Consider the following 13,664-nt stretch of genomic DNA (forward strand, 5'->3'; position numbering starts at 1 on the left):
AACTTCATATCTGACTTGAATATTTAGTTTGTCAAGCCCTGCTCTCTATGTTTCCTGGCATAAATATGGTTGGAATTCAGACTATTTTGTTAACGTTCATCAAAATTTTGATTTTGGACCTAATCCAGTTGTAAATAGTTCTATTTCTCTTTCTTACATACGTCTGTTTATCAGCTTGAAACACTTTTCTGAAACAATGGAATTATTTCAGGGCCAACTAGGGCCTTTACCGAACTTACTGCTTTGTAAATAGGAATCCGCCTGTCTGTCTGTCTGTCCGAAATTAGTTTTGATTCCTTTGTCAAATTCAAATCAAACTCTTTATATTAAAGATTGATTATGTTTCAACTTTGCAACACTAAGCGTTTTACCTCCATATACATGTAGTATTTCCAGAATTGTGCCCATGAACTTAGAAATTTCATTCTGTTCAGTATGCAGTTTGTGGACGAAACTTTTACAGAGATGAAAATTTCACAGGGCAGAGTAGCACATGGTACTTAAAATTTGAGCTGTTCTACTAAATTTTTCCACAGTTTCGTTTGATCATCTTAAACTGGGCCACCAAATATATTGGCTGGGCTACCTCTTTAGATTTCCGTCCTTGGTCCTACATGCATCATCAGATGTTCATAACACTTTGTACATTGTAAGATCCTAACATGAAGAATGTGCATATTAGTAGGGCATCCTGATACGTGTGACGTGACAACCCCAAATCTAATTGTGTTATGCCCTTTGTACTTTAATTTTTTTTAATAAGTTATTCAGTTTGCTCTTGATGGATCCAACTCCTCCTACATGCTTCTTTAGATGTTGGGGAAACTTTGTACATTGTATGATCTGAACATGAAGATAGGCTAATATTAGTAGGGCATATTGATCCTTGAAAAATCCCAGAGTTATGCCCCTTTGCACTTAGAAGTTTTATGATGCTTTTCAGTATTTATGGATAGATTAAAATAGAAATAAAGTGATCTAACCATTATTTGAAAAAAAGTGTTTTTTTTATATTGGAAACTGTGGATTCATTTATTTTTATGGGTACAGCTAGTACTTTTCATTGGTTGAGGAAACAATTGTATTTTTGTGGATTTTATAAATTCTCCATATATGACAGTCTATAGGAAATATATATATTGTTGAATATTGAAATTAATGGTTCATATATACCAATAAAATCCACAGGAATTGGTTTTTAAGAATAATAATGCATCCACAGAATATAGCAAAAAATTGCAAGTGACAAATTCTTATGTCCATGTACTATATTTATAATTATAAAAAAACAAACTTTTCTTGTTTCAGCTGTTCCTGAAACTACAGGTGAGGCCAGTTTTAAGTTAAGAGGTAACATTGATAAAGAATAAAAAAAGTTGTTGTCTAGCCTCCTCATATGTTGAAAATTAAATACTGTGATATAAGATATAACTATATGATACATGTATCCAGTTAAAGGAACACATTTAACTAAAGGATCTGGAGAAAAGAACATTATTCTTGACCATATGCAGCCCTAAACTTGACATAGAGATTCAGTATACTGTCCAATGTTTTACCCTAGCCAAATCACTTTAATCTCTTTTATTCACCATGTGTTTTAAGTGTAGGCCCCAAGTAAAGAACAATAGGGCATGTCAGTTTCTTCCAAAACTTTTACCAGTTAAGGATCAAATCTAGATCCCTTTCACAGTAAGCCAACACTCTACCAACTGAGCTAAAGGAGTACTCCATTAGATCAGCTACGGGAAGGCATTTATAGAATTATTAATTTAGGGAAGCACACTTACATTGGTAAACATTAGTGATTTAGCCTGAGACCTCAATTATTGCTCTGATATTACAGTTCCCTTAATTTGGCTATTTTTCTTCCCATATTATTTTTTTCATTTTTTCTTAATAAGACTTTTTGAGGTGTATAAATTATAGGAAGAGAAGGCAAAATATAAATGTGTCTTTGCAAAAAAAATAAATGTGTCTGGTGAATTTTTTCGATAATATACTGAAAATTTCAGGACATGAGCTGATTTTTGAAGTGCAGTTGTTTTTAACTTGATAAAAAGGTATTATTTATGAATTGAATGTTTCTTTTTGTAATTTAATTGAGGTGTAAAAGCTTTGAACGTGCACACATTTTTAGCTCACCTAACCTGAAAGGTCAAGTGAGCTTTTCTCATCACTTTGCGTCCGTCGTCCGTCGTCCTGCGTCCGTCGTCCGTCGTCGTCCGTTAACTTTTACAAAAATCTTCTCCTCTGAAACTACTGGGCCAAATTTGACCAAACTTGGCCACAATCATTATTGGGGTATCTAGTTTAAAAAAAGGTGTCCAGTGACCCGGCCAACCAACCAAGATGGCTGCCAAGGCTAAAAATAGAACATAGGGGTAAAACGTAGATTTTGGCTTATATCTCTGAAACCAAAGCATTTAGAGCAAATCTGACAGGGGGTAAAATTGTTTATCAGGTCAAGATCTATCTGCCCTGAAATTTTCAGATGAATCGGACAACCCGTTGTTGGGTTGCTGCCCCTGAATTGGTAATTTTAAGGAAATTTTGCAGTTTTTGGTTATTATCTTGAATATTATTATAGATAGAGGTAAACTGTAAACAGCAATAATGTTCAGCAAAAGAAGATCTACAAATAAGTCAACTTGACCAAAATGGTCAGTTGACCCCTTAAGGAGTTATTGCCCTTTATAGTCAATTTTTAACCATTTTTGTAAATTTTTGTAATCTTTTACAAAAATCTTCTCCTCTGAAACTACTAAGACAAATTTAACCAAACTTGTCCACAATCATCATTAGGGTATCTAGTTAAAAAAATGTGTCCAATGACCCCGCCCGCGAACCAAGATGGCCGACATGGCTAAAAAATAGTACATAGGGTAAAATGCAGTTTTTGGCTCATATCTCTGAAACCAAAGCATTTAGAGCAAATCTGATGAGTATAAAATTGTTCATTAGGTCAAGATCTATCTGCCCTGAAATTTTCAGACCAATCAGGCAACCCGTTGTTGGGTTGCTGCCCCTGAATTGGTAATTTTAAGGAAATTTTGCCGTTTTTGGTTATTATCTTGAATATTATTATAGATAGAGATAAACTGTAAACAGCAATAATGTTCAGCAAAGTAAGATCTAAGGCAACATGACCAAAATTGTCAATTGACCCCTTAAGGAGTTATTGCCCTTTATAGTCAATTTTTTACAATTTTCATAAATTTTGTAAATTTTTGTAAATTTTTAAAAGTATTTTCCACTGTAACTACCGGGCCAAGTTCATTATAGATAGAGATAATAGTAAGGAGCAAGAATATTCAGTAAAGTAAGATCTACAAACACATCACCATCACCAAAACACAATTTTGTCATGAATCCATCTGTGTCCTTTGTTTAATATGCACATAGACCAAGGTGAGCGACACAGGCTCTTTAGAGCCTCTAGTTATTATGAAGCACTTCCCTGCTTCATACAAAATGTGCCTCTGTCAACACTTTTATTGTGCAATAAAATTACAATACTTAGAAGCATTCAATTCATATTTACATTTTTATGCTACAACCATGAAATTACAAGTAAAATCAAGCATTTAATCTTTGTATTTTTTTTAATTTTAGTTCATTTATATGTTTTGGAGTTTAGTGTGACATCCATTTTCACTGAACTAGTACACAATTTTATTTAGGGCCAGCTGAGGACCACCTCCGGGTGAGGGATTTTTTCGCTGTGTTGAAGACCCATTGGTGGCCTTCGGCTTTTGTCTGCTCTTTGGTCGGGTTGTTGTCTCTTTGACATATTCCCCATTTCCATTCTCAATTTTATTTGATTTGTTTTTCTATGCATTGTTCAAATGTTGTCACAGATTACATATATGCAGTCATAGATGTTGCATTTTATACTTCTTGAATGCCTCAGCCAATCAAAATTACAAAGTTCTTTGAAACTTATATCTATGGAATGAAATTTCAAAGATATAATAGTAATTGATAATTGTAGTCTCAGAGCTTTTAGTTGTTGATTAGATAGAATTGAAAGATTACAAAAGTGTGTTGTCATCACATATTATTAAACTTAAATAAAATGATTTGCATAAGAAATAGACTTTTCAGAAAAGCATTACAGGAAAGAAATATCTCACCAAAAAGGAAAACACTTCTCTAATTGAATAAGTAAGGACTTGTCATGCTTTTCATGCAGTAAATAACAGTTGGGAAACATTGCTTTGCCCCAGTTCTATCCATTCTTCTCCATGGAGGTTGTGGACACTGCTTTTATCCAAATACCCATTCTTTACTTTTTGTCTTGCAACTTTTTCATTTAATAATAATATGTACACATATCAATGATATACATATTCCAAGGAATAAGAGAAATACTAGTGTTATTTTTTTTTAATTACAGTTGTGAAATCTATTTTCAGCAATTCTTTATATTGGGCTTATGTACCATAAATTGGATTATTCCAGTTGTGGATTTAAACATACATTTTATTTTTAGATGGTTATTTTACTGAAGAGAATTCCTACAGTTATACATATACATCAACAGTGGAAAGCTCTTTTGTTGGAACTACTCCTTCCAAATCAGGATTTCAATATACTTGTTTAGTGATAATTACAGTTTATACTGGTTTAAAATCAGAATTAAAGGTAATTTAATAAGAGAGAATAAGATGTGAAAGTTTACATAAAAAAGCTGTATTTTGTTTTTTGTTCCGCCTGTGGCCAATGTGAGACATGAATTACCATCCAACAGTAGACTATTTGTATAAAGCTTTATATTTCAGAAGGTAGAAGACCTGGATACTTTGATACCTTTTATGCAGATGTCTTATGTTACTTGTATCTCTGCCATATGTCCATTGTCCATGGCCTCATTTCATGGTTCAGTGACTGCTTGAAAAAAAGTTTAGCTTTTATGTCATGTGAAATACTTACCTATTATGAGCAAAAGGAAAACTATAATTGGTATATGGGATCCTTGCAAGCTTTACATGTCAGTCAGACAGGGTTCACCTGACTTCTACCTCACTTCATAGATCAGTGATCAAGGTTACCGGTAAGTTTTCATGGTCATGTCAGTATGATCTCAGATACTATATCCAATTGTCAATAGGTCAACTATACTTTGGTGTATGGAATGATTGTAAAGTGTGTACATGTCCGACTGGCAGGTTTCATCTGATCTTGACTTCATTTTCATGATTTATTGGTAAATTTAAGTTTTCATGGTTTTGTCCTTTTATCAGATGCTATAAGCAATAGGTCAACTATATTTGGTGTATGGAATGATTTTAAGGTGTACAAGTCTGTCTAGTAGGGTTCATCTGACCATGACCTCATTTTCATGATTACCGGATATGTCTGTTTCTCAGATACTACATGTATAAGCTATATGTAAACTATTATATACATGGTATATGGTATGATTGTAAAGATGTACATGTCTGTCAGACAGGGCTCATATGACCTTGACCTCAGTCACATGGATCCTTGATTATGTTAAGTTTATGTGATACTTGAAATAATACATATTACAGACTTTCAACATAAATTCAATAATGATAAATAAAGAAGGCAAGACATTTCTGCATCTGCACTCTTGTTATAATAGTTTGTATGTAGTTAGATCAAACTCTTTGAATGAACTACATTTAAATACAGAAAGAGCTAGTAGAAGTATGAAGCATTTATACTACCAGAGTTAACAATGAATTCAAAATGTTTGAAATAGATCTATAAATGGTTTGAATGCACATAAAAAAGTGCCATTTGGCCCGAGATCACAGTTATTTCGTAGTGCATTTCTTTTAGACAATAAATTCAAATTAAAAAAATCGCACCTGCTCTATCTCAAAAAGATTTTTACAGTGTAGTGTACTACTATTGATACAAATAATATCAAAATTATAGAAACTTCTACCAGCTCTAACTCAAAATATTGACAATTCTGTGTTAAGGGGGCTAAAATTCAGTTTGACAGCTTCAGACATTCTAATTTTTGACCTTTTTTAACTGGACCAAATCACTACTTAACATAAAGATTCAGCACCCAAATTTTTTTAACATGTAATGTCATCCCCTTACTCAATATTTCATGCATAAAATATCAAGAAATAAATTGGGAAAGTGTATAAAAAAAAAATGCAAGTTATACACTGTTCACACTAGGGACTATATTTGTAGACAACGAAAACAAAAGGACGATAACTGTGTCCTTGGACCTAATAGGATAGAAAGACTTGACCAATTTTAATAAAACTTGGCATGACCTAAGCTTAGGCAATTATAAGATAGTTGGCTAAGTTTCATGGCCATAGGATATATATTATAGAAACTAGGGCCATTTTAATATTGAAATTTGGATGTTTATTTTTGACGTTTAAATCAAATATTTTCAACTGTCAAGATTTTGGCCTAAAAAATTTAAATATTGCAAAAATTTGCTTTTTAAATACTCTTGAATTTAATATAATAAGTATTAAAAGCAACGGAACACTCATTTGATTTATCAGATTTATTACAGTTATTCAAATGTCAAATTCATATGAGCCTGTGCCTGAAAATAGAGATTTTCGAATTAAGGGAAGCCTTACATAAACATGCATTTTTTTCAACCAATTTGAAGTTTTTGAAGTTTTTTAACCATACATTATTCTTCCATATATATATTAAATGTACTTTGAATATAAAGAAAAGTTACAAAAAGCATACCACATGAGTATAAAATGGTCTTAGGCCATGTAAGACTGAGAATTATTTAGAGTCGATTTAGGCCGTAGCCCATATTTACATATAAAAATGCACACAGAGGCTATAAGAAATTGAAATTTGTTACTTTTTGCTCATTTCTATGCTAAGATGTCATGATACAAGAAGTCTAATTGCAAAAGGACTCTTGAATTCAACTTTTTTTTGCAGACAGTATGGTCTGATGACCAGTTTTTCACTTTTCAATGCAAAACTTGCATGTAGTTTTAGTTTCATTAAAGATTGCATATTTTGGCGTTAATATTGATTCACTTATAGGGTCTTTGCATCGGCACTAAACACATTTATTTAAAAACCAGTTGTTGGCATGACACGGGTTATGTTCTTCTCATATATGTTATGATGGTATGATACTAAAGCCCTAACGGGAAGGATTGTGCCTGATATTCATATGATGAAGACATAATCTTTCAATCAGTTTAATTGAAGTCTGGAGCTGGCATGTCAGTTAACTGCTAGTAGTCTGTTGTTATTTATGTATTATTGTCATTTTGTTTATTTTCTTTGGTTACATCTTCTGACATCAGACTCGGACTTCTCTTGAACTGAATTTTAATGTGCGTATTGTTATGCGTTTACTTTTCTACATTGGCTAGAGGTATAGGGGGAGGGTTGAGATCTCATAAACATGTTTAACCCCGCCGCATTTTTGCGCCTGTCCCAAGTCAGGAGCCTCTAGCCTTTGTTAGTCTTGTATTATTTTTAATTTTAGTTTCTTGTGTACAATTTGGAGTTTAGTATGGCATTCATTATCACTGAACTAGTATATATATTTGTTTAGGGGCCAGCTGAAGGACGCCTCCGGGTGCGGGAATTTCTCGCTGCATTGAAGACCTGTTGGTGGCCTTCTGCTGTTGTCTGTTCTGTGGTCGGTTTGTTGTCTCTTTGACACATTCCCCATTTCCATTCTCAATTTTAATTTTAGTTTCATTTGGCATATATTTGAACCACTTACTATCCTAAAGAAGAAAATTATGGTAGCATATGAAATGAATAGGGTGTACTGATCATTGTAAAGTGTTTTTTTTTTAAAGATTTAGTGAAATATTTGTGATGGACTACAGATTTTATGTACAAAGCTCTTCACATTTCACATACATCAAACAGGCCGTTTAACCAGGGACATAAATACAAATATTCTGCACATTTTTTCTGTGATAATCTACTTTTCTCTAGATTCCGAGTTCACAAATGGTTAATTAAATTTGATTTAAGCATAGAAACACAAATATCAGGAACATAAAAAGCTGTCAGATAGAAAGTCAGCATGGCTCTTAGGCATAAAATGGAAACTGCTTTAAAATGCTTATTTTAGCCGTATAATGCCAAAATGGGACATTTTAACAGAATTTCTGTCAAACAAAGATGTAAATCCTTTACTTTTATTGAGTTTGACAAATTGAAACCAGCAAACCATTCAGGAAAGTTGCAAAAGTACAGAATCTACATTTACGGAATTCATCTCTTAGGCCCGAGATCACAGTTATTTCGTAGTGCATTTCTTTTAGACAATAAATTCAAATTAAAAAAATTGCACCTGCTCTATCTCAAAAAGATTTTTACAGTGTAGTGTACTACTATTGATACAAATAATATCAAAATTATAGAAACTTCTACCAGCTCTAACTCAAAATATTGACAATTCTGTGTTAAGGGGGCTAAAATTCAGTTTGACAGCTTCAGACATTCTAATTTTTGACCTTTTTTAACAGGACCAAATCACTACTTAACATTAAGATTCAGCACCCAAATTTTTTTAACATGTAATGTCATCCCCTTACTCAATATTTCATACATAAAATATCAAGAAATAAATTGGGAAAGTGTATAAAAAAAAAAATGCAAGTTATACACTGTTCACACTAGGGACTATATTTGTAGACAACGAAAACCAAAGGACGATAACTGTGTCCTTGGACCTAATACCATTTCTTCAGGTTAAATAGTAATTTCTATAAAACCAGTGCATTTTGTACGTTGAATTTGTTTTAAATGATATGTTAGTAAGAACATTTCTATAATGATATTAAATTTATATTGATTGTTGTTTTCAAGCACATAAAGATATAGAATTGTTATGAAGTTTATATCAAAGGATTGTATCAGCAATGTCGTATAAGTTAAAAAATAAGCCATGATCAATTATTTTTACAGGACTTATGTCTCTGAAATGTAATTTATAGTTTATGATGAACATTGCATTGTAAGCACTCCCACACCTACATTTCTTGTTCAATTTTATGAAGTTCATATCAAAGGTGTATATTAGCAAGCCAAGGTCTTGGAAGAGTCCAGAACAACTATTTTTACAGGAATTATGTCCCTTGGAAATAAAAATATATGGAAAATAACAATGTTAACTATTTCATAACTACATTTCTTGTAAGATGATTATAAAAAGTTTAAAAGAACCAAAAGAATTTTTTTTTAGTTATTGCCATTTATTAGATAAAATATTTGCAACATTGGGGACATTGGAACTCTGTTCTTTCATTTATCTTTAATGAAATCACAATAAAATTTGTGCACACATTGTCTTAGATATATACATTGTTTACAGTGCAAGCAATATTCTTCTTGAATCCGAAGTTGAATTAATTTGTTTGTATGCAGGTTAAGAACTGTAATGTATACAAAAGAGTTGACAGTGAAACAGAAGAATATACAGAAGTTCTGTCAAGTCAGCTTTCAGCAGATGTTAGCAGGTACAATAAAGGATATATATACAACATTCATACAGTGTAGGAAAATATAAAATTTATTTGACGAGCTGTAGAAACAGAGAGAAAAGCAAGGCTCCCACAGCTTTTTTTCGAGCCTTCGACTTTTGTCGAAAAAGCGAGACATAGCAATCCTACATTCCGTCGGTGTCGTCGTCGTCGTCGTCGTCGGTGGCGACGTCCACAAATATTCACTCTGTGGTTAAAGTTTTTGAAATTTTAATAACTTCCTTAAACTATCCTGGATTTCTACCAAACTTGGACAGAGGCTTGTTTATGATCATAAGATAGTATCCAGAAGTAAATTTTGTAAAAATAAAAATCCTGTTTTTCCGTATTTTACTTATAAATGGACTTAGTTTTTCTGCCAGTTAACATTACATTCACTCTGTGGTTAAAGTTTTTAAAATTTTAATAACTTTCTTAAACTATCCTGGATTTGTACCAAACTTGGACAGAAGCTTGTTTATGATCATTAGATAGTATCTAGAAGTAAATTTTGTAAAAAAAAAAATCCTGTTTTTCCATATTTTACTTATAAATGGACTTAGTTTTTCTGCCAGTTAACATTACATTCACTCTGTGGTTAATGTTTTTAAAATTTAATAACTTTCTTAAACTATCCAGGAATTTTACCAAACTTGGACAGAAGCTTGTTTATGATCAAAAGCTAGTATCTAGAAGGAAATTTTGTAAAAATTTATTTCCTGTTTTTCCGTATATTACTTATAATGGACTTAGTTTTTCTTCCAGTTAACATTACATACAGTCTGCAGTTAAAGTTTTTAAAACATTTATTAGATTCATAAACCATCCTGGATTTTTACCAAACTTGGACAGAAGCTTCTTACAATCAAAAGATAGTATCAAGAGGAAAATTTTTAATAATTTTTTCCCCATTTTTGTTGACATAGCGATCCTACATTCCGTCGTCGTCTGAATTAAGGGATAAATCATCAAACAATGCAAAAATTATCTTCTTTATCATTTGTTCATTCAATAAATTTATGTTTCAACTCTTTTATAAATCTATAGATTTGATTGCATACTGTATTCATTTTTACGAGCATAACTTATTTCATACATTTCAATTGTTTTATTTCATTAACTGTAAATCTATTATGTGCATTCCCCTATCACACTGAAAACATAGATAACAGCAAAAGTAGGCGAGACACTGGGTTCCGCGGAACCCTTACGAATTTTTTCCTGTTTCATAGCGAATACAAATAAATGAGCTTAAACATATAGTTTTTTCCCATCCAAATCGTTATTGAATGAAATCAGCAAGACTTAAACGCGGACCGCAGTGAGGACGGTGACTCCTGAGGACCCCAAATTGAACTGTTAAGTATACAGTAATTTGAACAAAACTGTTAATGCATGCCAGGAGACTATAAACATCTAGTATACATTTATCGGTTCATGTTATCTGCCACCCTGTATTTGTATAGTAGAGAGGTCAATTGCGGGATAAAGTCTAGTAACTTTGACATTTTGTTAGTTTTTGATTTTATCTGATTCGTTTGTCAGAACTTGCTGCTGTGTTTGTGCTAAGGCATCTTGAAAAGGACAGGCATGACCTATAGCAATTTTTGCTATTAATCTAATCAGGCACTTTGGTTTAAAGTTTTTAGAGTGTTTTTTCATTTTTTTTTGTCTTGTGTGTACTTGATGAAGGTTATTCCAGAAACATTTCACTCACTATGAAATTGGCACTATACATTTATTATAGTAAAAGGAAGCTGTAGCTCATTTTGTCTCACAACCTCAAGAAATGATATTTTTAAAATTTTGTTTTTCAGATATCCCCTCCATTTTACTTTCACTAACAACCAGATTGATGCTAGTAGAATACAGGTACACAAAGATGACCCAGTTTATAGCATCAACATCAAACGTGGCATTCTGTCAGCTTTACAGCTGGAGTTACTTGACCCTAATGAGAAACAGAAAACTCTCTCCCAGGTAATATTTATACAATAAACTATAGTTACCTTAAAAAACTTCTATAAAGGATAGGCACAGGCTGTGTATTGTTTTTTAACTGGATTTTCTGAATTAAAAAAAAAAGTTATTAATTTGATGAAGTACGTCAATTGGACAGGTGGCGGTTGCCAACAGTTTCCGTGCAATAACTTATGAACCGTTCAACCTATACTTTTTTAATATGTTGATACTAATGACAAAATGGAGGTCAAGTCGCTATTGACAATGTTCACTTTTACTGTTCAGGAGTTATGGTCCTTGATATATTAAAAAATGGCTCTTTATGTCGTTTCGGTTCAAAAACTTATGAACCCTTCTACCAATGGTTTGTAAATTATAGTATGTTATTACTGATGATAAAATGGAGGTCAAGTTTAATATTTTACGATTTTCACTTTTACTGTTCAGGTCTTATGGTCCTTGATCTATTGGAAAATTGCATTTTATGTCATTTCCATGCATTTACTTAAGTAATGTTCAACTTATGCACTTAAAAGTTTAATATGCTGTTTCTGATGACAAATTGGTGGTCAACTGTGAAACTGTGATTTTCATTTTTGCCATTCAGGAGTTGTGGTTCTTGATATATTGGAAAATAGGCATAGAATGTGGCAGGTCAGTAAAGCCTAAAAGCACCTTTCAAAATATAGAAAACATAGTTTGCTGTCAATTTGACATCTCATTCCTTGTCTTAGATTTAAATAAGTTCATTATGGGTAAAATAGGAGTCATTTGAAATTGGCCTTTGATTTTTTTTAATTTGACACTTATGTTCCTTTGATATTGAATATTGGTTTCATATAACAATTTGTTTCTAATTCCTTTTTATCTTATTTTTGAATGATTGTATTAAATATCTAAATACTTGACAGGTTGATATATTTGGTCCATGTAGCATTCACTACAACGTGTATGACCACATCCCTGGTAGTATATTCACCTACAGAGATGTGACAGTGTGTGACATGCCACAGATATACACATTACAGATGAGATTCTTCTCTGTCATTAAGAAAATCCATGGTGGATACAGAGAAAGACAAACATCAGAGGTAAGACCAGTGTTTAGGAGAATAGCCTGCTTGCCAATTTGCTTCTGCTAATACACACTTTTAACACCAGTTGTTTCCCTTTGCCAATTACAGACTGATTCTAAACTGGACAAATTGGTCCAAAGTGATATATAAGCATTTTAAGCAATTTTTGTTGAAAAATAACTTTTTTTAGCTTAACAAAGGATTAAATGTAAAAATGTAATTAAAAGATTTGAAAAAACTTAATGATTACATACATGATGCTCAGATAAATTTGCTCTTTCTACTAGTTCTTCATTGTCAACAAAAACTTTGTCCACTCATAAACATAATTACCTCATACCATATGTAGTTGTGTATCATATCTTCTAGCACATCTTTTTATCAAAAGACTTTTAGGGTACCCCATGGACTGAACTTTTGAATAGAATTTAAAGTTTTTGGCACTTTAAGTTAAGTTAGAGTTATTTGCTGAAACATTTTGGAAAATTTGAAAATTAAAAAAAAATATTATTTATTGTATGGATGTGTTAACAAAATATATTTTTTTTCTTTTTCAATTTTCAGCCTATTTATCCATTCAGATCAACTGTTAGATGTGAATACAAGATATCAGATACTTTAATCAATTCTATAGATTGTCTGCAACAACAATCCTTCAGGCCATCAGCTAACAATGGCAGTATATATGCCACAGCAATTACAGATGTGCGGTAAATATACTTATAGTTAATCCTGAATCTAACAATCAAGGTTGGTATCCTCCTCAAAAACTATATATTGTATATTGTATGCGGTCCAGGTTGCAATTTTTGTTTTGTGTCTGACTGTGATTCTTTAAATCTGATTTTCTGTAGGACTTGAATGTATTTGGAAATATTTCCAAGATAAGTTAAATAATTGATAGATGCATGGGTCACTTTAAGTTATGCCAGCTTTGACCAAACATTAATTTTATCAATGTCTCCAAGATGGCCCTTTTACTTAAAAATAAATAAATCTGAAATACATTTTGAAAAATAAGTTTTACAGTTTTTTTTTCTTCTGAATTTAATGGTTATAACTCCTATTATGCATCACACATTTGCACTTTTTGTGTACATAAGAAATGTAGGGGCAGTTTGAAAAGTTTTGGAAATGAAGAAAGATATGT

General features: G+C 32.1%; 1 protein-coding gene across 1 annotated transcript in view; it reads left to right on the forward strand.

Moving 5' to 3' along the window:
* The first annotated feature begins 435 nt into the window (after positions 1–435).
* Positions 436–13,664, forward strand: part of LOC127738499 (uncharacterized) — a 76,932-nt gene continuing 63,703 nt past the window's right edge. Inside the window, exons 1-7 of the mRNA XM_052249789.1 lie at positions 436–496; positions 1,309–1,350; positions 4,496–4,647; positions 9,382–9,473; positions 11,294–11,456; positions 12,350–12,529; positions 13,079–13,224. Coding sequence (XP_052105749.1) covers positions 436–496; positions 1,309–1,350; positions 4,496–4,647; positions 9,382–9,473; positions 11,294–11,456; positions 12,350–12,529; positions 13,079–13,224 — 836 coding nt within the window. The remainder of the gene's footprint in view (positions 497–1,308; positions 1,351–4,495; positions 4,648–9,381; positions 9,474–11,293; positions 11,457–12,349; positions 12,530–13,078; positions 13,225–13,664) is intronic.

Source organism: Mytilus californianus, unplaced genomic scaffold (genome assembly GCF_021869535.1).
Source record: "Mytilus californianus isolate M0D057914Y unplaced genomic scaffold, xbMytCali1.0.p SCAF_1, whole genome shotgun sequence".
NCBI lineage: Eukaryota > Metazoa > Mollusca > Bivalvia > Mytilida > Mytilidae > Mytilus > Mytilus californianus.